Here is a 22,740-nt window from a genome sequence, read left to right on the forward strand (position 1 = left end):
GAAAAGAAGGACCTGCCCATTCATTAATTTAATGCATGAAGTGACCGAGTGAATCCCTAATAAATGGAAGATAGACACAATAACTTGAAACGTGGCTTAAGCATCCTTCTATTCTAAGTGTTGACTAATTTCCAGGAGTAAAAAGGAATCGCAAGTAAACACCAAACAGTGAAAGGAAGGAATAACTGGAGTAATAGAAACCCAACAAGGCATGCAAATGGAAAAGAACATATTCCCATTGTAGATCAGGTGGAAATGGAAGAGAAAGTCAGATGTTCAAACTTAGATAGTAGTATTGGCTCTTTATTTGTAGTCAAACAAAAATTGGATAAGTGTGGACCGACTAATAACCTGAAATGATTTGACCAAAAAAACTTTGATCGAGATTGCTCAACCTCAACCAAACACGAAACAAGCGTGTTCGTGGATGCCAACTAAGACAAAAGGCAAGTAAGCATCAGAGCTACAATGGAGAGTTTATATCAAGCAAGAACGCATCATGGAATTCCAAAAGGCGTGCTTAAAATGACGGGGAAATTAAGAATATTGGATAAAGCATCGGATTCAAACTCTATGCCGAGTCTTGTTGCGTCTTTATTTGAGTTACGAATGGATAAGTCTGGACTGCTCCATGATCGAAAAAAGACTGTTGAAAAACTTCTGATCAGATGCCAAATCAGAGAGGTCAGTCAGTGTCAGACAATAGTGGCGCATTTATCTCAGGCAAGCATGCAAAATGAGTCACTCGGAAACAACAACAACTCAAGGAACTCAGATGAGACCCGGCAAACTATTGGACTTCATCAGAGAATGCCTTTGAAATTGATAGATGAACTCGTGAAGACTAATCAGGGAAGACAGGAAACTTAGTACATTTCTTGTAACAAGTCTAGACTATATACGAGCTTCCCAAAATGGATAAGTATTCCCCCAGATATCATCGTTTAACAGCTGAACTATTCAGGAAACAAATAGGATTAGGGAACTTAGTTCTAGAATAACCTGCACAATGCCATGCCTGAAAGCAGTTTTGATAGCACAGTAATCTGAGACCATAAAATGAGGCACAAGTAGAATTGCAGAAACATGATCAAGTTATATGTATTTTGACTGACTTATCGGTCAAATATCATCTCTCTACATGTTAAAACTTTTTACTAAAATTTTACAGAGAAAACAATGTGACATGATGCTCGAACATATCATGGAGTTAGTAACGTGTCACCTGCAAATTGTCTCTTCACTCTTCATCATTAGCTTCTTTCTCTTCCAGTTCATCCACATCATCCTCCTCATCATCAAGTGCATCTATCAAGTATCACACACTCCTTTTTCAAGTCTATTACAAACCACGTATATGGAAATAATTTATTGAGAAGCATGATACAGTTGTTATTATGAAGAGATCCACACAATGGAGAGCATAAACACAGGAGTATAGTACAGCATCATTCAGCATTCTCCTGATTTATCATACACTACTAAAGGTGAAAATTAATTAGAAAAATGCAGTACAACAAAAAATATATGGTAAATCCAACTATCTGGTTTCTAGTATGACTATCATTTTTCTTATAAATGGTAGGCAAAGCTAAATGCTGTTGCCATAATCTTCCCACTTATCCTTCTGAAGGACTAGTAAGTGTTCTTATATTGTTGATCCACTGTGTAAATTTCCTCGTACCTTTTAACAAGCACCTCCATACCTCCATCGTTCTTCTTATGGAAGACAAACTATCTTGAATTACAATAGAGTATAAAATCTTGTCTATTTGAAGGCAGCGATTGGCTTTATAATTCCTCATCTCTGGGATACAACAGATGGGCCACCTTTAGTTTTCTTTCCCATTTAATTCTTCACGAACTTATAATATATGTTTGTGATAGTGTCAGCAGATTACTCCAACTTATTAGTTATACCTGATGTACTTAAGTGTCTAGGTACAGTAACTACATCATAAAAAGTTAAAAACATGGAAAGTAAACATGCTCACAGTAATATCCATTCATCCAACAAGTCGATACATGTATAGAGTCTAGATCAACTCCAGTGCTTCTTCCAGTGTATGGCCCAACTAAATTAATTCCATAATATCAAGAAATCCCGTAAGACTAATTTGACATAAGTTAATTTAGGAAATAACTAGCTTAATCCTGCATAATTCTGAATGTTAGCATCTCCTTGGCCAAGGATTTCTACACTGTTTGTGTCTGTTATTATTGGTCTGATTGTCTAGCACAAGCCTGATATTTTGCATATATAACAAAGAGCATTTGCCTAGTTATGTACCTGTAGACTTAGATGGTGTGGCACTTTGTGCTGGTGCATTGACTTGATCTGTGGTATCAAGAAGATACTGAAGTTCCAAAAGTTGCAGAAAGGACTCCGTTTGGGAGTTTCGGCAATGACCTACACATAGTGAAAGACTGAATGAGAAAAAGAATGTGCAATGCATATAGACAACTCATGTGTAAGAATGCATGGAAGCAACATATCTACAAACTCAGTCAGAGCACAGTCAACATTAAATGGTTTAGCGTCAAGAGTTCTGAAGAACAAGGATTGCTTCTGAAACTTCCATGACTCTGTTATTGCTCTCACAATACATACTTGATGACATAGAACTCGAGAACAAGCAAGGGGTAAATGGTTAATAGTGAAAGAGAATACATGAATCCCATCAGGAGAAACAAATCCAACAAGAGAAGTGGACTCCTAGAATCCATGGGTCTCAGTTAAGTTTAGCATCGGAAAACGGACGTTTTTACAATTGGTGCTACAATGCACAAGCGGTAAGAGAAAAACATCTTATAAGAGTGAAGAATAAATTTTCAAAACTTTGAGCATTTCAAACTTCAAATTAGATTACTAAAGGTGAATTCCGAAGTAATAATAATGAAATATCTACATTGGGAAGAATATCAGCAAGGTTTTAACTTTTAAGTGCCACCTGGAAAGTACTGCACTAAGCAGCACATCTTGTGCCAACAACTAGATAGCACAAAAACAATGGTGGCACAGTAAGGGGGGAGAGAGAGAGAGAGAGAGAGAGAGAGAGAGAGAGAGAGGAGGCAGAGGACGAGAACCAAAGGTAACTGGAAAGTGATTAGAGGGCGAACAATGGAAAGACAGAGACAAAAACAGGGCTTTAAGATCGGTCTTGGGTATGATATGATCCAAAATACAACCCCAAATCCCTAGATTATGAACATAGCTCTCCACCCTCAAATCATCCCTCCTTTCATCCCTCATCAACATGAATGCTGGCCAAGGGCAGACGCAAAAGTTGCACCGGAACTTGGTAGGACTTCAATTCGTGTTGTAGAAAGGATTTAAAAAATAAGAATTATAGTCTAACCAAACAGAGTATGGGGAAGAAGGATGATGACAATAAGGTGGTGGCTGCGCAAAACCTAGAGGTATAGAACACAAATCTTCAAGTAAATTCTTACGAATACAGTCTGGAAACAAGCCTTTCAGAAAGTCTACCAAAGCTAGGTTTTATTTGGGAAATAAAATACACACAAAATATGTAAAAATTCTGAAAGTTACCGGTAAGAAACGGACTTGAGAGTTGATGAGAAGGATCATAGGATGGGGTAGACTGTAGAAAATCAAAAGGTTTGGCCCCTCTAGCATCTAACTTTTGCCTCACCCACTGCCGGTGATCTTGCACGTCATGCTGTTCAACGCTGATGAGAACATTGATAAACTTTTAGTATCTCAGATATTGACAGAACATGAAACTCATCAAACAGTACTTAATAATCAAGATAGAAATAAGATCCCACCTCAGATTAACTGATTTTCGAGTCAATGGGAAGGAACTATGAAACATCCGCGTTATTGCAAGCCACTCTTCATCATACTGAATTTCATATGGTCCTGGATCGGATTTGATGTCAAAAATCTGAAAAGGCAGAGATGATTGTCCCATGGAATCTAGCAACTTGCTCATCAGAACTGAAACTAAGTACCAAATACAGTCATGCAATACCTGCAAAAATTTGCGCCCACGGAGACACTTATCAAGTGCAAGAAACTTAGTAACAGGCCCATCCTCCCCATGCTGTATGATAGCTGGAAATTTACAGTGAAGATGAGCAGAAAACCAATAATTTGGTCTCAATTTGTTTAGCAACTGTGCAGCAGGCTTGCTACCTAGGGTTCTCTTCTGGACCTAGTAACCATTGAGATATTCCATTAGAAACTTCTGCTGAAAGCAGGAAAATATAAAGATTGAAACATTTCTTTCACAACACAAGAAGGTAAAGTAAATACAACTCCCCAAAAAGGAGAATAATTTATTTGATTACACTGGAGAGAAAGGAAGGAGGAATAAAAAAAATCATCTTACTTAATACAAAGATTTCTATAAGAAACCACAGGCAATCAACACAATGAAAAACTTTTGTGATATAAGAAATCATAGGCAAGCTTTCATGATAGAATAGCTCTACCAGGATATGGCATCTAGCTGCATACAAAATCAAGCTTATAAGCTGCTGTTGCACCCAAAATCCAAATAGACCTTGCAAGTTCTTATCATTGACAACTAAAAGTGAAAAGGAACTTCCAGGAATATTATCATAACCAGCAAAACAAAGACAATTTTCTCCCTTTTACTGAATTTCCTTGCACAACAAAATGCAAAAAGCTTTTATTTCTTACTTGTTAACAATTAAGAGTGATTGAATGATCAGAATCAAGTATTCAGTTTTTCACCAAAGCATACCATATGAAATAATAGGTTAACAAATTTGAAATTACCTCTTCTCTGAAATATGGTTTAAGTCGAACAAGTTTCTGCCAGTTTCCATACTCTGTGATTCCGAGGGGCCAATCATGCGACAAGAATATATCTATTGGTTCCTTAACACTCATAAGCTTTAAGACATCATAATGCCGCACATGGTATACCGACCGTATGTCACTCTCATTATATGGAGTCCTCTCATAATGCCCTGCTTAAAAAATAATCAGCCATAAATCCACATATCAAGTACGGCAAAATAGAATCAATAATTTACAAAATAGCAAAAAATATTTAGAAAATGATGGTTCACTAAAAAAGCATTAATCTGATCCAGTAACATAATTGACTTTTTTTATAAGTTAAAGATAAAAAAGGAAAAATCACATTGTGATTAATACATATAGAAGATAAGTTGCTTATTAATGTTATCTATATCTCAAGTATGAATCCACAGATTCAAAGTCAAACTTGCCTAAAAAGTAATGTTGTGGCTTATAAATTCCTGAAAGCCCTCCTATTCGGATGTTGCCAAACTTAATAATTCCAGCATAGCCCAAGAAGTAAATGTTAGGCGCAGCCCATCCTCCATAATACCTAGTAAAAGAGCCATTAACAGTACATCATAATGCCATCAGAAGAAGAAAAGGAAGGATGGCGGACACTAAGAAAATAAGTGTGCAAGAATTCTGTTAGACCAACAGAAATTGAGAAAAAAACTGATAAAATCACAGAATATGTTTTAATATGTTTTGCAAAGTAGTTTCCATTAAATCTTAAGTATACTCTTCAACTTTCTAATTTCTAAACATTTTTTATGGCTTGAAACTTGCAGATTTACTAATTGTACTCCTAAATTCTGTCAGGATACACAAATCTCCCCGAGTTTATGGTTCTAAAAGCAGTCAGATAACAATGCTGGAGAAATTAAATGAATACAGAGTTGTTCATACATTTTCAAAGCCAGTTATCTAATAATAAAACAACAAACTTACAATTCCCACAAGTAATTAGACGCCTCATGATTTCCACCAATGAATATGGTCGGATATGGAGCTACTTCTTGTCCTGAGTAGTACTTCCAGAATGACTTCATATCACGATATTTTGGTTTGACATTTAAGCTCTGAAGGTCACTTTCGTTCCTAACAGCCTGTTTAAACAAAAAGAGGAAAAGGGCAAAAGAGAAGTGTAGATGACAGGATAAGATGAAACCCGGTATCAAAAAACTGACGAGAAAGAAGAGAAGCCAGCGATTAATTGACAAATTTAAAAAGGACGATATCTTTTCTTAGAGACCTTGATCAATATAGGCAATAAGTCTCGGTTTAAACTCCCTGGAATTGCCTCATCGTTCATGAACTCAAAATTTAGTTTTTCTTTCGCAATCATGCATTTCTGCAATTATAAGAAGTATAGCTGGAAGGATCTATTACAACAAAACAATTACCTGGAAATCTCCGCAACATATGAGGAGGTCGATCTTGGTCTTCTCCGCTTCCTCCAGTTTCTTCAGCGTCGCGTATACATTGTCCAGCTCACCATGCATGCATCCCTCCACCGCTATCTGATTCCAAAACGTAGAAGGAAAGCAGACGCTTAACAGCACAGAACCCAAGAAAAGGTTGAAGAAGGTAGATTGATCGGTTCTCACCTTCATCTGTGGAATCTAGAGAGACCCCAAAGGACGAGCGGTGGGGAAACGCAAAAACCCCTAAAACCTAAGAGGTAACTGGGCTTTGGAGAGAGAGAGGCGCGCGAGAGGTCGTTGGTATCATAGCGGAGTATCCATATGTTAACCCGGATCCGCGTAATTATGTGAACGCGTTCGACGGAAACCGGAACTTTGTGAAGGATGTTTTGGCCCAATAAAATGATGCGGTCTTCTGAGAAGCTGTTAAAATAAACGAGCGAGGGGAAGTCATTCCATGGTACTCGAAAGCTTCTACCCATATGAGATGAGCGGCCTCCTCTTTCGTAGACTAGGAGAAGTGAGCCGAAGGCTAGGTGCTTGACGAAATGCGTCTATGACTTATGGTTACATCCTTCTAGTTCTAAATCAAGACATGAGACGATCAACTTTCCTTTTACTGGGTTCTTGGGATTTGGCCAATGCGGAGAACTGACGGCGGCAGAGTTGGTGAAGGCGATTGCGGATCCCTTCCTCCACCCTAGCTACACGAATTCAATCACGGGATTGCTTCCGGCCCCCCTATGTCAGACAATTTTCGACACGGCCGTGGCAAAAGTACTTTCTCCCACGGGGTTAGCCATGGGGAAAGTATGCTGCACCCCGAGCTTGGAATCGAAGTCTGAGCTCAGGGAGGATATTAAATAAGACGATGTGGGCGTTGCGGCGTTCAGCGTTCAGCGTTCTACTTCTGGAGAGGGAAGGGATTGAGGCTTTACGAGCTCACTTCGTTGGCTTTGTGTCGGGTCCTTGACTTGGCGCCGTTCTTGTTGCGGTAATTCTTTATCGACAGTAGCATATGAATTTTTAAAGGACTTACATTTGGGGTCGACTGGGATTATGGACTTTTAGTTTCAGTGTTACTGGGTTGTGTAGTATGAAATCTTTCTTGCCAGTGATTTCATGTTTCATGACACGAAAATGATTATATTGCACAAGAAAAGGTTGAGATAAATGCTGGTTAGTTTAGTAATGCTAATAAAGTAGTTTACTGAGGTTATGCTAGTTGCAGAATATTAGTAATGCTAATAAAGTAGTTTACGACGGCTCAAAAACTCTCTCTCAATTACCCACGTTGATGCAAGTCCATTTGACGTGAAGGTTTTATATGAAATGCTCCCTAGATTCTGCAGCTTCTGTGGACAGATAGAGCAAGAAATGAGTGAATGCAACTTCAAAAAGATCTTCAAGCAAAGATTGTCAAAGAGTACCCCTCCCAGAGAAGCAAGCTAATGAAATTTCTAGAACTAAGATTTTTCTACTTGTCCGCTCCTTTTTGTCGGATGATCGGTAAAGATCTCGGCCGGCATCGTTGAGAGCACGGAGCTTTGCCATTACGTTCCACCTTGGAGGAGGAAGGCGTATACGGAGTTGTCAGACCCGATTAGGGATTCATTGGGGATCATGAAAACAAATAGTATCTTCTAATTATCAAATTTTCCAAAATGTTATCTTGTTTTATTCATGATAATGTTAATCCGAGTCTCTCATCCCTTGCTCCAAAATGTTAAGAGTGGTATATCTTTAATATTATATGCAAGAATGTTATCCAAGATTTTCATCGTCTATAATATTATATATGATATTATTTCGACTGTCATATTGGTTGAGTAAGTGAAGGAATTGGACACGTTAAACCTCCAATCGATCCTATATGACAATTAGATAAAGATGAATCTCTGCATCATGTGGCCTCTCAAAGACGAGGAAAATATTAGTCTATGTCTTGTTTAATTTAAGACTAAATTTTAAATTTGATTAGTTAGTCTTATTTTTTAGTCATTATTTTTTTAATAGTAAATTTGATTAGATATAAAAAAAGAAAAAGATATATATAATTATTAAATCAGTTTAAGAGTCCTAAAACAGTTTAGAAAGTCCCTAAACTCAAAACAAACGAGGCATATATCGTAATCAACTGGGGGAAGTTTATGTGTGACGTAGAGCAGTATGCATTTTGCAATAAATGGCTTCCTCATAAAATCGATATGACAGCGGTGCCAAGTTGTATAAAATTGCTTATTAGAGAGCAGTAAATCCTTTTCCTTTATTTACAAGTCCATTTTAGAAATTCGAATTATATTTAGTGAATATCATAATTAAATTAATTATTTATTCACTGACTGTATGGAAATGATGCCGATCCATTATTTGATTGGTGGGTCCCCACGTCCTTACCAGTACTATATCACCAGTCAAAGCTCCTCCATGTCTCCTCGCAAGCTCGAGTAGAGAGGAGGCAGAAGAAATCGGAAACGGCAATCGCTATGGAGCGTCGCGAACTCGGTAACACGGGCCTCAAGCTGAGTTGCCTCGGCTTCGGCGCCTCCCCACTCGGCAACGTCTTCGGCCAAGTCAGCCCTGACGCCGCCCTCTCCACCGTCCGCCGCGCCTTCGAACTCGGCATCAACTTCTTCGACACCTCCCCGTCCGTGCAAAACCCCCCAAAACCCTCACCTTTCCTTATCTCCCTGTTCTTACTAATATATTTCGATCCCGTAATTCTTTTGTAGGTACTATGGTGGCACGGTCTCCGAGATGGTTCTCGGCAACTGCCTCGAAGCCCTCGCCGTTCCCCGTAATGACATCGTTGTTTCCACCAAGTGCGGACGCTATGCCGACGGCTTCGATTTCAGCGCCGAGAGGGTTACCAAGAGCATCGACGAGAGCCTCGCCCGCCTCAAGCTCGACTACGTCGACATTCTCCATTGCCACGATATCGAGTTCGGATCCCTCGATCAGGTCCTTTTTCCTTCTCCCCTCCTCGATTCTTCAACAAAGGTCTCACCTTTTTCTGTTGGGGTTGCGATTTAGATTGTGAACGAGACGATTCCCGCTCTCCAGAAGATTAAGGAGGCGGGGAAGACTCGATTTATTGGGATCACGGGTCTTCCTCTCGGGGTCTTTACCTACGTCCTCGATCGGGTGCCGCCTGGGTCGGTTGATGTGATTCTTTCCTACTGCCATTATGGGATCAATGATACGGCGCTTGTGGATTTGCTTCCTTATCTAAAGAGCAAAGGGGTTGGTGTGATTAGTGCCTCTCCGCTTTCCATGGGCCTTCTTACTGAGAGTGGTCCACCGGATTGGCACCCTGCATCTGCACAACTTAAGGTAGTTCTTTTTCTTGGTTTGCAATGTGATTCTTAAGGTTGTTGCTGAACCTATAGAGCAGATATATTTCATTAGAAAGTTGTAAAGATTGCAACTTTGAAGTAATTACCTGATAAACTTATGTAAGCGAAAGTACTTATTTGATAGTGCATATATTTTATTAGGTATAAACCATAAAGCTGGTCAAATTGGAAGATCTATTTCTGTGTATGTACGTATGAGTTGTGTATCTAAATTCTAAAGAATAACTAAAATGAAAGGTGTATATATATGAACACGACATCCTGTTAAATTGCTCACTTGCAAGATTCTTATAATTTTCATCTATTATATTAGGCGCAGTTGTTGTCGTGCACATAGATTTACTTCATTTAGCATTTCTACATCTTTGATCTTAGTATGCAGTTGGCATTGCATAATTATCTGCTGTCTAGGTGTTGAACAAACTTTAAAAATCCAGTTGTATTTGCTCCATTTTCAGTCTGCTTGTAGAGCTGCGGTAGATCATTGTAAGAAGAAGGGGAAGAACATCTCAAAGGTAGCCCTGCAGTACAGCTTGATGAATAAGGAAATTTCCACTGTGCTTGTTGGAATGAATTCTCCCAAACAGGTCTGGAATCATTTCTCATGTATATGAACCCTCCATGGATTGTTATTTTCAAGAGTTCTTTAGGGAGTATTATTGTTCCATTAAGTTGTCTTTGATTGTCAAGGTTATCCTTTTGGCCTAGCAGATACTCGGGTTCTGATTATTTAAAAATTGTTCTGTTTTCCTCCTATAGAATGTAGAAGAAGATTGTCATAGTTTAATATGTTTAAGATGTGCACGAGTAGGAATTAGATGGTATAAGGATATCTAAAAGTTTTGGAAGAAGAAGCACCTAAACTCATTGGATAATCATGTAGGCAGCAAGGTTGACATGATCACACCACAGCTACCATATTGATTGATAAGAACTGATCAGGTGAATTTGACATATAGTTACCAGTTACATAGGAACTTCTTATCCATATCAGATTAGCTGACAACTGATCCACTGAAGTTGATCTCTAGTTGCACTTAGAGCTTCCTACTTTTAACCAATAGCAGCTAGTAATTCCACCATGCGACCCTGTATTCTGGTTTATCATGAATTACGAGTTTTACTATAGTGTCTTCCAGACATGCCATACTGAGGGCCAAACAGATATATGTAAAAATAACTCAAGTCTTATTCTTATATAGCTGTTACTGTAGAGTGTATGTTCCTATTGTATCAACGCACTATTTGCAGGTTGAGGAGAATACTGCTGCTGCATTGGAACTATCTAATGTTGGAATAGACGAGGAACTTTTGCATGAAGTTGAAGCTATCCTACAGCCCATTAAGAACCAGACCTGGCCTAGTGGTATTCAGGAAAGCTAAAGATAATTCCTAACAATAAAGTAATGCACGTGGAGTTGCTTCCTAATGTTGTGCTTCATAGGATTTCGAATATCCATTTAAAGCATGAAAATTTGCAGGTCTGATTTGCTGGCAGTAGATTTATGATTCTGGAGGGTGAGGAAGAGACAGAAATGATCTTTTAATGTTCTTGGAGATTGATCTATTTGAATGTTCTTGGATATTGGTTTGGTTTAAAATAACTGGATGCTGTCGCATTAGTTGTCTATCTAAATCCAGTTTGCATCAAAATAAATGATAATAATTTTGGTGGATCAGAACATTGATGTGCATGGTGATGTTCATATCCTGATACTTGATTATTTGAAGGATGGGTGGAGAGCACCTTGTTATCGCCTAGGGCATATGCTGAGGAGAATGAGCCCACTGAAATAATTTGTTTTCACAGGTACCATTGTCCCTATCACTCCACATGGAGAGCTAAACTCCCTGAAGTACCTTTGCAGGATTCAATGCCAAAAATTGTTGAACGTAAAACCACTTCAGGTTTATGCCAAAACGTATATCCGATTGTCCCAGTAGCAGGATGTAGCAACGGTAGACTACGCGGTGCCTAATGACATGGTATCTAAAGATATCAATCAACTTAAGTTAAAGTGATTGCAAGAGGATCATCACATAGGCATAACTTTGTCCCTCAGACTACAATGGACCATGTTATCATCAATTATCATCAGAAGGAAGGGAACCAACAAAAAGGCTTCAGTACTCATTTGATTTTATAACTCCTGTAGGCCAATTCTCTGCCCAAAAACTTGTTGGCTATGGGCCGGCTAAGACCGCCCAGCATTTGCTAATACATACACTTATTATCATACAGTGGCACCCAATGCAACCAATCTCTGGAATTTGAGAGAAAGTAGTAACGAGTTTAAGTCAGTCATATGGGCTTCTGTCATCATCAACGCGATCTTCATTCACCAAGGGTCTGCTCCTGGACTTGAAAAGGATTTATGGGATGAAAACATCAGCTGAGATGACCCATGTTCTCCTATAATCATCCTCTCCTCCTATAAATGTCCTGTCCAGTCTTTCAGTATCCAGATCTAACACTGCCTAACATAGATCTTGTTAAGTAAAAAAGAAGAAAGGAAATGGACCCATCAGTCACGGTTTACACTCACTCCAGCTGACACAATCACATTGAAACAATATATAGAAAGCAGGAACTGATTCAGCTTCATTCAACCACCAAGTTGTCAGATCTTTTCCACAAGAAGCCAACACCAGTGCCAATTGTGTCAAATTCAAAGCTGAAGCAAGTTACCATTGTCGTCAGTCAATCGATGCCTCCCATCAAGCAAGTCTTCATAATTGCATGATCCTGTGGAGTCCGACCGAATTAAGGAGCCTCCATGCATTATAATGTGCCTGCATCCCTGGAAAAAGAAACAGTACAAGGCAATACAATGTTCTGAGCCACCAACCATCATGTTTGAAGTTACATATCCATATAAGTTTAGACAAAAGCATCACGAGGGTTGGGGTTTGATTTGAAGATGTGCGCGGCAGCACTGCCCCCAGCATGCCACCTGCTGCATCAATTATAATTTGGATGTGCCACAGAGGAGCAAGATTAACCAATGAGGCCAACTGTAACACATCGATCTAAGATTTTCTTTTCCTTTTCTGATTAATCAACTCCCAGTCCACCTTCTTTTGCGTGCTGGTCGCTCCAGTTTTACCTCCATATCAGCAGCTTCATTCTGGGGAGTATGCACTTCATTCTCCACCTTTCTGTTTGTTCCTGTCTCCTCACCTGGCAAGAGAGGTTTGAAGCGCTCACTTCGTCTCTTAAGCTTAGCTACCGTGTCCAGATGGCGATCCCGATTTCCCCCCATCTTCTCCGCAACTTGACCAGTATCACCACCCTTGGGATCCACATCGCCAACATTATCGGTACCTTCAGTGTTGCCAACTACATCTTCCTGTATGATATCAACATTGGAACCTGCAACCTCCTTCGCAACCTTAGAAGTAGAGAATGTCTTTGTGCTGTCAATTGTAATATAATCTCTTTCATCGTGGCTAGTCCAACGCTCCAATTTAGACCGTCCCCTTCTTGAATCCTCTAGGTTCTCATCATCCGAAGCAAGATCTTCATCCTCTTGCTTCATAAAAGAAACATCTGGTTCTTGGTGAATTTGGGTATGCCCCTTTTTTGATAATATTGCAGAAGTAATACTACTGCTTTCTTGCTCACTTGTACCTCCCATGATGCTCTGATCAAGACGAGGTGGTAAATTATTCACAAGCATGTAATCTCATAAGATGGAGTTTGCTAAGAGAATGCAGTAAGTAACTAAGTTTATATCAACCTACATCAACATGATAAGTTTATCATGTCATACTTCTCATTGTGACTTCTTATAAGAAGCCTCCAGCATATGAAAATAGTCAAAGTGCAGAAGGATAGCATCATTTCAACAAATGTACTTACTGATATCACAGAGGATCAAATCCTATAGAATATCTGAAAATCAAGCAAGAAAAATCTGGAAGCAAAAAAAATTGCAAAAGCAGCTTCTGAAATCCGTGTATATTGATTAATTTTCATATGACGATTTAGCCAATTTCAGGTAGAGGTAACTTCAAGTTAGACATCCGTCCTGATTAAAGGTAAAAGAAGGGTAATCTTTAGACATAACAAGGTAACATATCCTAGATGAACGCCATCTTCATTTACGAGTGACATACTACAGTACAATTTGGAAAGCTAACTAATGCTTTTCTTCAAATTAATATAGAAGCCTAGTCTCATCAAACAAACAGCAAAATTCTGCCAGTTATCAAGTCATACCTTCTTATTGCGGTTAGCAATGCTGTCCTCATGCCTCCCTTTGCCAGGTCCCCGTGTGTTTTGCTCAATAGGTTCTTTCAATTTTTTTGTACTTACACTGTTTCTTTCCCTATAGATCTGTTGACGATCATGGTAAGGGTTTGTTCTTTCATGCCTTGAACCTCTTTCATCATTGTTTAGCTGCTTGTCCCGTGAATGCACATCCCCACGTCCTTTATGGTGCATAGCATTCTCTTCCCCAGATCGATCTCTCTGGGGCCGCTCATTTTGCCTTCTACGATCTTTTTCCTGATAATCCTTATCAAAACCTATGGATTTCGAGTCCTCCTTATCCCTGGCACTCCCCACTCGGCCACTCCTAACTGCTCCTCGTCCTTCTTCTCTCTCACGGTGTATCAATGTATTATCATGGGGTTGCTTGTGTCGCTGCCTATCCTCTTTCTCCCTGATACGACCGCCATCATCTTTGTGTTTAGCGGAATAATGTTCCTCTGCCTTGTCTCTCATTCTAATGATATCTTCTCTTCTCCTCTGATCTATACCATCATCCCTTTCCCTCTTACTCCGGCTGGAATCTTCCCTGGCCCGGAAACCATGCGAGGACTGTTCCTTATCAGCTTTTCCTCTCTTTAAAGTTTCTTCATCCTTTTTTTTCCTAATGTGAGAATCATCTAAGCTATCACGACGACTCATTGTGGCATCATCTCTCTCCCTCTGCCTTGAACCCCTATCTTTACTGTGGCCTCTCCAATCACCATCATCCATCCGTTTTTTCAGATGAATATAACTATCTCTATCATTCCTTTCACTTGACCTTATCTTATCCCTCTGCCTTGAACTTGCTTCTGCACTCTGCTCCCGCCTTATTTCTTCAACTCGTCTACTATGAATATTATCCTCTCTCCTGTGCCACACATCTGCTTCTCTAGGCCTCTCAAAACTTCTGCCTCGAACAGCATGTGTAGAGGCAGAATCAATATCTCTATGTCCATAAGGGTGATATATATCTTCCTTCCCTCTGGAAGCTATCCGGCTTCTATCAATCTCTCTAGCATCCTGATGGTATTCATCCTTTGTAAGAAGGTTATGTTCCTCCCTTTCACGGCGCCTTTTTGAATCACTCATCTGCCTAAGACGGCCATCTTGCATTACTTCTTCACCTTGCTCAGAATGCCTCTGATATTCCTTACTGCTCCCAGATTTTGCTCTACTGTTGTCACTATGTGAGGTCGGTATTTCACCTTCATCACAATTATCCTGAATAACAGGTTGTTCAACCTGAGAACTTGGCTTTTGCTTTTTGCCAGAACGAACTAAGCTGTCATTGACAATCTCACTGGATACATGAAAATCCGAATTACCATCCTCTCCTTCTGCTTCAATGCTATCACCCAAAGCAACCTTGTCATCATGTTCATCAGATCTATCTTCACTGCTCAACTCCTTTGAAGCTTCAACTGCAACAGAAGGTGATACTTCCAAAGTCTCCTTAATCTCAGTGCTTTCAACCTCTCTGTGATCATAATCATCCTTGTCTGAACTGGCAGGTTGGCAAAGGATTACATCATCAGAATTTTCGCCACTCATGCTGGAGTGCCTTCTACGTGATATACCTTCAGGCGACCTGAAAAATATCAGAAAGTAATTTTATTCTGGATATATTTTACTTATGTTTGACAAGAATAGTTAATAACTAATACCATTTGGTTTTCACAATCCATAGACAAAACTTTGCGAAGAAATTAAGAACGGGGAATGCACTAAAATGAAAGAACTGGGAAACCCGGTAGTGGCAACAACAAAGAGATGCTTTGCATAATTTGACTTATGTATTCAGTCAACAAGACCTGAAGTAGATACTAAATCCATGTACATTTTCTTGCTTCCAATGTACACAAAAGCTAGTGAAAAGATGTGCCTTTAAAAAAAGTCTTGCCACTCTTTCTAGGCGCTTCTTTCTTCAAGGTATCATCTTCATGCATTGAAAAGGGCAACTACACATAACAGCAATATACTCACCGAAACCTAAAATACTAGGCATATGATCTGAAGAAGATTGCAAACTAAGTTCTGGATCATAAGATTCTATGAGCTGTCTGTGATGTAGCTTAAACCACTCAGACCTTACCTGCAAGAGCTGTTGTTGTGTTGCTTTGTCATGATTATAAATCAGTTGACCTAACAGTTATTGTAAGAGTTTGGATATCACATTACAATGCAAGTATAGAATGTAGCAAGAGATATGTCATAACTCTCAGAGTAACTTCTCGATAAACCTTTCCTGAAAAGTGATATAATATGCACTAATCTTCTGTCAAAAATGATTCTATAAAGTTCCAGTATGATGTTCAAAAGAATTCATGGTTATCCATTTCACTGTTTTTTGTCATTTTCATGTTACATGGGAAGGATGGTCTCTACGCGCGACATACATGCAATAGCCAAAAAACAGCTGTTGACATTGGGATGTCTGCACACATGGATCTGTTGATTATATCCTACAAAGTATAGGAACCTTTGATAAACCAATGGTTGTATTCAATAGCAGTTAAGCAGCAGAAACAGAACTTCTTCTCGCGACAGTGCAACTCGCTTTCTCATAGGCAGATGGTCAGCTTTGTTGAGGCAGGGACGGGCGGAGGCCATACCACAAGGAAAGGCCCCTCATCTGGTTCTAATCAGCATTTTTTTTTTTGGCATAATAGGTACGGCAGATTTTGAGAATCGAGAGACACCTCTTGAGGACTGTATCAGACTATCAAAGCTTTACTTTGTACGTAAACCAATGGCATTGTTAGCATAGAATTATCCAAGTTATAAGCAATGAGTATCTACATTTTATCTAGCATTACTACCTCAACAAATCCACCATATATCTGTCCAAATAAGAGATATAATCATCCCACAAGGTAACATTATTGAACTAAGCACAATTAAAGCAAGTCTACAATGAATAATATACCTCTCACTACGATGTATACCCAAAGCTCCACCATGTACAGGACTCCTCATTTTAGAATTGGAAGGGTACTGAACAGGTGCCTCGATAGAGAAGGGTGATAAATCATCTCCTTTGGTTGGTCGTCTAGTAGCATCCCGTTTATTCCCCTTGAAATTATGAGGCAAGGGTTCCACATATTCTGATGTAGCATGTCTTTCAACCTCTTCAATCTCATGGGAGCCTTTAAACCGATCTCCTTGGAAAGCTTTATCAGGTTGTGCTACTGCACCATTAAACCCACTTTGATCATCCAAAGAGTCCTCCAACGCAATCTGTTTATGGAAGCCTTTAGTTTGCAATATACGGTACTGTGATATTTTTAATTAATACATACTACAAAATGAATATAGAAGATCAAAGAATAAAACAAAATATACAGCAGTACAGTATTATTCTAATTCATATAGAAGATGAAAACTCACCTCTATAATTGCATCTGCATCACGCATCCGAGGTGGCCTGGTGTCTATAGAGGGAAGGCGTTCACCATAACCACCTTCAACCTGTATGGCTCTCCCAGTTGGCTGGATGACAATTATCATAAATACAAAATTAAGAACTAGGTACTTTTAAGAATGAGGCAATAAAGAAAGATATTTTGATCTTAGAAATAAGCAGCAACCAGAGGCTGTAAAATATAGTAGTTGGGAAATATAAAATCTAGGATATCAGACAAGGACGAGATCTTACTAATGGTGGTCTTATGTTTACAGGTCCTCTTCCTTGGCCATTAAAATCAACTAGGCCAGTATCTGCTTTGCCATGATGCCTGTTATCAGAGGAAATATCATGATGACCTGCTGCAGCAGCAGCAAGTTCAGGGGGTAAATCTGGATCATACTCCTGAAATCATAAGAACAATGAAAAATTAAAACATAAGAGAGAGAAATCAATGACTGTCTATAGCATCCTCAAATAAAGTATAACCTGCTCTGATCGCCCGCTCTCGTAAACGCGGATTTTGCTTTGCATCGTAGACTCCAAACGTAGTTGGTCCTGATAATAATAGATAAAGATAAAATTCCTTAAAAGGTACATCCAAATCTAGCATAAAAGAAGTGGAAAATAGACAATCACTTGCCAGCTGTTTGCAGTAATCTTTCCACTTCTCCTCATCCAGTCCAAAGTTGAAAAAATCTGAAATATCAACACCAGGATGTCTCCATGGTTTTTCCTCAAAACTATCAATCTCAATATCAAATACTGTCCTGAAAAATTAAGCAATTGGAAAACGAAAACATCAGGATCTAGAAATCCAGAAAAGTACTTTTTGGTTTTTACTGATTTCATTCATGAGGAACTCCACAGAAATCAGCTAGCACACATCCTGGAATTCTCAGGAAGAAAAGCGCAGATGACAATCAATTTATCCATAAGTTGATTGTAAAGGGCTACTGGTAGAAATAAAGTTCTGAGACATAAAATGAAGATTCAACAGTCCATACAACTCATAGCCTGCAACTTATCACTCTTGGGATTTGGTAGGGGCATCCATCTACAAGGAAATTTTAGATAAGAAGAACACAGATAAGATGCCACCAAACACATTAAAGCTATACCTGCTGCTACATAACAGAAGTACACGCATTTTGAAAACTATCCTTATTTGTTTTTTAAAAACTTTGCAATCAAAATTTGTAAAAAAATCATGGATCAGTTGCTAGAAAATTGATGAAGCAACTTGGACATTTACATGTTAAGGAGCACCATGCCTAATAATAACATACTGAGAGCATATTATCCATCTACACTGAACCAGCTTTTATTGCATACCCCACTACTAAGCTAGTGAGCTATATTTTCATAAACATCCAACAATAAGGAAAAACGAGGAAATCCAACTTCATGATCATATATTATGTAGTATGCAACAAGAATAGTCTACCATACTGGTCACAGACTGCAATCCGACCCATGCTGTAATGGACTATCTAATTATACAGTAAACAAGAAACAACCTAAACTGTCATCATCAACAAAACAAAAATTCAGAAACATTTTCATGGAATTAAACCAAAGAAAGAAAAATATATTTGCAACAAGCATGTCAACTACCAAGCTTACTTATGTGGGGGAAGGCTAAAGTCTAGTCCGCTGCCAAATGCACGGGCTGATGAATTATTGGTCCAAGCCCCGTAACTAGAAGGGAAGCCTTTCTGTGCATTTGTAATGCCCCTACCTCCAGCAGGTCTCCAATCACCTCTCCCTCGACCAGCAATAGGCCCAGAGGATAACGAAGGACGAACTTGACCTGGAAGACCTATAGCACCACTGATAGGGCTCCCAGACACAGGTGCTGCACCAGGTCTTATATACTGCATTACAAGGAAAATAAGAATCAATAACTTAGGAGGACATAAAACATCGAGAGATAAAAGACCACTGAATTGCCAACCAATCACTGTTGAATGCTCTGAAAATGGAAGAAGCTGTAAGATATATGACACTCAAACTGCATAATGTTTCTCTCGATTATCAATACACAACCAGACTCATAAAATGGAAAATTAGATAACACAATGGTCACTAGTTGTGAAGCTATGGCGCCAAGAACATTTTCTCAATTTATATTGATTTTCCGAGAGTACCTTCTACTGCTAAACTATCAGAAAGGAATTCAATGTTTGGAATGAGTTAGAAATACATCTCCCAATACATCGTAAACTAATATGAGATCGAAGAACAATAAAAGTGAACAATATTCAGTCAGTATGCCACTAACTCCTTCCTTTCTGCAGAACTTGTAGAAACATACTGCAATAACTGCCAAACTTAAGTAAACAAGTGAAAGAGAGGTAATCAATCTAAATAGTGGATAATGAGCCTAAATAATTATCAGGTTAGATCCCACAATATACTCAAGATGAAATGGAATATCTGGTATGAAATAGATGTTAGAACATTTTTTGCGCACAGTCCAATGTGAAACCTTAAATCATAACTCTAATTAAACTTCACGTTGCAAATGATTTGTTTCCCAATTTTATAGTCTCTCTTTTGTTGATCATTTATATCAAAAGAAACTAACAAAAAAAAAAAAAAAAGAAGCTCCTACTCAATCCTTTGACTGACTCATTTGTTTCTTGGGTTTGGCCATAACAGGTTTTTATCCGAAACAAATATATTCAGAGCATTTCCAAGAATGTACTGTGAATGAAAAATGAATTCAGATAATTTCCAAATGATTACTATTACATGATAATTAAAGAAAATCAAAAAGCAATTCGACAGGACAAAGAAGTCAAATTTACAATTTCTAAGAGTACTGCTTCGACATCACGACATAAACTTGCTCAGAAAACTGACCTTGAACATAGAATGATGTTGTGCATGGAACCCATGATTGCTGTACCCAATCCTTGTAGCCGGAGCAGACCCAACAACACCGATCCCTTTCCCTGCCTCCCCCAAATCCTTCACATCCCCCACGGCCTGCATACCCTCCTCCCCCCAATCTTGCTCATCCATGGCTGGAAGATGGCGATGTTGCTCTTCGCCACCGGTGACAATAACCAAATCCTCTTCGCCATCTTCGTCGTCATCGTCCTCGATTCCATCTTTCTCATCCCTATCACCGGGGAGCAACCCGTGGTTGTTATCATTCAAGACGATCTGGAGATCATCCTCGCTATCGCTGTCCCAGTCCTCGCTTGCCGACGGCTTTGAATCCCCGCCGTTCAAGACAAGAGACGGCCCAATAGCAGCCGGAGCGGCCGGAGTCGCCGCGAGGCCAGGAATCACGAGGACCTGACCCAGATCGCCGACCTCCATGTTCTCCCCAATTCCACCATCCACTTCTTGATTCTCAGACCCCTCGGTCTCATCCATATCAGCATCACCCTCTGGGATTTCGGAAACCCTAGCTCCCTCCTCTTTTGAAACCCCAGACTTACCCTCCTCCCGAGGCCGGACCGGGACATCTTCTTCATCGTCGTCGTCGTTCCAATTTGCCGGAGGCTCCACGGCGGGAGGGGCGCGCCCAAGCATCCAGCCTTCGTCCCCATCCTCCGAAACGGATGCATCTATGGTTTTCGAAACGTGGGAGGATGATCGGAAGGGTTGGATCCGGTCGAATGAGATGACGCCAGCGAGGGGATCGGGGGATGATTTAACTGCGGCAGTGGAAGACGAGAAGGGATGAAGTACGTCGGTGTAGAGATCGCCGAACTCGTCGTCGTCTTCCATCTCCAGAGAGAACTTCGTCGGAAAGAGAGGAAGGAGTGTCGCGAGGCGGCGGGGTTTCTGCAATAAATGGGGTAAATAATAGAGTTAATTTTTAATGTTGGTTATCTCGAACTTAAATTAGATCATTACAACTAATTATTTAATATTTTAAAATAAAAAAGTAAAATATAATATGAAATACTTATTTTTGCCAAAATATAAATTATCAACATCAATTACATCCAATTAGAAAAAAAAAAAGTTTAATTACATTTTACCTCCCTATATTTTCACTACATATCATTTTACCCTCGTGTACTATAAAAGCATACAAATACTCGCTTAGACATAATTAACAGAAGCCATGAAATTAACTTTTTAAGCCAAATGTTCTCATGTGATAAAGAAAATTGAAGAGTCTTTACTCTAATTAGAAATAGAATAGTCTCCTTCTCAATTCTTTTGTTGTATTATTTCTTGTGAAGGTCTAACTGAAAATGCTTAGAAAAGATATGACCGGCTTAGAATCACTTCATGGTAACAACTTCTTTCTCATTGCTTCCTTAGCTTCTCCAACATTCAATAGTAACTCTGAGAGTTGTTTTTAAATAGTAACAAGAGATAAATTGAGAGATGTATATTTAACTAAAAAATACTTGGGAAGAAAATGACGTGGAAAAGAAGAGGGGAAGCATAAGGAAGAAGATGAGGGTATAACTATCCAAAAATTATTTTTTTAGCTATTATAAGAGTAATTTAGTCTATCTAAAAATTATATAATACTTGCATGTGAGTTTTAACACATATGGATTTAGTTGTAATATGTGAGTTTAATTATAGTTTTTATGTGTGCTTTATTTTCTTAGATAACCTTAACTATATTTATTGAGTTTATGAGACTCTAATATTCATTAATCTGACAACATATAAATTGACAAAACCTTGGTTTGAAAATAGTCGATAATCTTCACGAATGCTTGTTACTTCATTTCCTCCACTGCCGGATAAATTCAAATAATCTCAGAACTGATGGCACAGTTTGCTTCTTCTGTTTTCTCAAGTTTAAGAGTACATCGGGATAAAGGAAAAAAAGATGAGACATTTTTCTCTTACCACTTGTGCATTGTAGATCAGCTATAAAATTTCCCTTTTCCCATGCTCAACTGTAGTTACGCGGTTAAGAAGCTGTTAGGATTGAATGATTTCTTTCTCCTTGTGGCATTGCTGTGTTCTTCTCTCTTTCCCTGTCAGCCATTTTCCACCTGCTTGTTCTTGAGCCATATCTCATCGATCACGTATGACAAGAGCAATAACACTGTCATGGAAGTTTCAGAAGCAAGCAATCCTTCTTCTTGAGAACTATTGACGATAAGCCATTTACTATGACTGCTTCTGACTGAGAGATTTTAGACAATGTTGCTTTCTTGCATTCTTACTCATATGAGTTCTCTACCTGCATTGCTCGTAACTTTTTTCCTCGTCCAGTCTTTCAATACGTGCAGGTCATTGCCGGAACTCACAAACAGAGTCCTTTCTACAATTTTTGGAACTCGAATATCTTATTGATACCGCAGATCAAGTCAAATACACCAACACAAAGTGCCACACCATATAATTCAACAGGTTCATAACTATGCAAATGATCCTTGTTATATATGCAAAAGCTCAGGCTTGAAGAACAATGAGGACAAATGGTGGAGAAATTGTTGGGCAGGGAAGCGCTATCTTTGAGAATTTTGGAGCATTCAGCTAGTTGTTTCCTAAATTAACTG

At 39.1% G+C, this 22,740-nt stretch overlaps 3 protein-coding genes and 1 long non-coding RNA gene across 9 annotated transcripts; 2 read left to right on the top strand and 2 right to left on the bottom strand.

Moving 5' to 3' along the window:
- Positions 1–1,076: 1,076 nt before the first annotated feature.
- LOC140787645 (lariat debranching enzyme) lies at positions 1,077–7,181 on the bottom strand. 6 transcript variants are annotated; one of them, XM_073136685.1, is made up of 10 exons: positions 6,409–7,181; positions 6,205–6,321; positions 5,750–5,907; positions 5,230–5,351; positions 4,772–4,965; positions 3,999–4,181; positions 3,793–3,911; positions 3,554–3,693; positions 2,291–2,410; positions 1,077–1,308 (listed from the first exon to the last, which is right to left on the bottom strand). In XM_073136685.1, exons 1-10 carry the CDS (start codon positions 6,412–6,414, stop codon positions 1,241–1,243), a joined length of 1,227 nt encoding a protein of 408 aa, XP_072992786.1. In that variant the 5' UTR covers positions 6,415–7,181; the 3' UTR covers positions 1,077–1,240. The 6 variants fall into 6 exon arrangements, with proteins under 6 accessions (XP_072992786.1, XP_072992787.1, XP_072992789.1 ...); XM_073136686.1 differs by having other exon boundaries at positions 3,569–3,693; positions 6,409–6,523; XM_073136688.1 differs by having other exon boundaries at positions 1,077–1,339; positions 3,569–3,693; positions 6,409–6,523.
- A 1,450-nt stretch (positions 7,182–8,631) lies between these two features.
- Positions 8,632–11,263, top strand: LOC140787646 (L-galactose dehydrogenase). The gene is made up of 6 exons (XM_073136689.1): positions 8,632–8,872; positions 8,958–9,186; positions 9,259–9,558; positions 10,040–10,168; positions 10,833–10,984; positions 11,063–11,263. The coding sequence occupies exons 1-5, from the start codon at positions 8,712–8,714 to the stop codon at positions 10,962–10,964; spliced, it is 951 nt and encodes a 316-aa protein (XP_072992790.1). The 5' UTR covers positions 8,632–8,711; the 3' UTR covers positions 10,965–10,984; positions 11,063–11,263.
- Positions 11,264–11,704: 441 nt separating this feature from the next.
- Positions 11,705–21,056, bottom strand: LOC140787644 (FIP1[V]-like protein). The gene is made up of 9 exons (XM_073136682.1): positions 20,111–21,056; positions 18,869–19,119; positions 17,886–18,012; positions 17,732–17,800; positions 17,495–17,647; positions 17,227–17,328; positions 16,766–17,076; positions 13,804–15,427; positions 11,705–13,225 (listed from the first exon to the last, which is right to left on the bottom strand). The coding sequence occupies exons 1-9, from the start codon at positions 20,987–20,989 to the stop codon at positions 12,641–12,643; spliced, it is 4,101 nt and encodes a 1,366-aa protein (XP_072992783.1). The 5' UTR covers positions 20,990–21,056; the 3' UTR covers positions 11,705–12,640.
- LOC140787647 (uncharacterized) lies at positions 15,132–16,319 on the top strand. Its single transcript, XR_012108874.1, has 3 exons — positions 15,132–15,272; positions 15,351–15,444; positions 16,213–16,319. It is a non-coding gene; the product is annotated as an uncharacterized lncRNA (long non-coding RNA).
- Positions 21,057–22,740: the final 1,684 nt, after the last annotated feature.

This window comes from Typha latifolia, chromosome 4, assembly GCF_019914945.1.
Source record: "Typha latifolia isolate L0001 chromosome 4, TyphaL0001v2, whole genome shotgun sequence".
NCBI classification, from domain to species: domain Eukaryota; kingdom Viridiplantae; phylum Streptophyta; class Magnoliopsida; order Poales; family Typhaceae; genus Typha; species Typha latifolia.

Coding starts and splice junctions, on each gene's coding strand:
- LOC140787645 (XM_073136683.1), bottom strand. Junction 5,908..6,204: donor TATGTTGCGGAGATTTCCAG/GTAATTGTTTTG, acceptor TTGTTTAAACAG/GCTGTTAGGAACGAAAGTGA. Junction 1,808..2,290: donor CACACCATCTAAGTCTACAG/GTACATAACTAG, acceptor GTTGTATCCCAG/AGATGAGGAATTATAAAGCC.
- LOC140787646 (XM_073136689.1), top strand. CDS start 8,712: ATGGAGCGTCGCGAACTCGGTAACACGGGCCTCAAGCTGAGTTGCCTC. Junction 8,873..8,957: donor AACTTCTTCGACACCTCCCC/GTCCGTGCAAAA, acceptor ATTCTTTTGTAG/GTACTATGGTGGCACGGTCT. Junction 10,169..10,832: donor GAATGAATTCTCCCAAACAG/GTCTGGAATCAT, acceptor CACTATTTGCAG/GTTGAGGAGAATACTGCTGC.
- LOC140787644 (XM_073136682.1), bottom strand. CDS start 20,989: ATGGAAGACGACGACGAGTTCGGCGATCTCTACACCGACGTACTTCAT. Junction 18,013..18,868: donor TTTAGCCTTCCCCCACATAA/GTAAGCTTGGTA, acceptor TTAATTTTTCAG/GACAGTATTTGATATTGAGA. Junction 17,648..17,731: donor AGAGCGGGCGATCAGAGCAG/GTTATACTTTAT, acceptor TTATGATTTCAG/GAGTATGATCCAGATTTACC.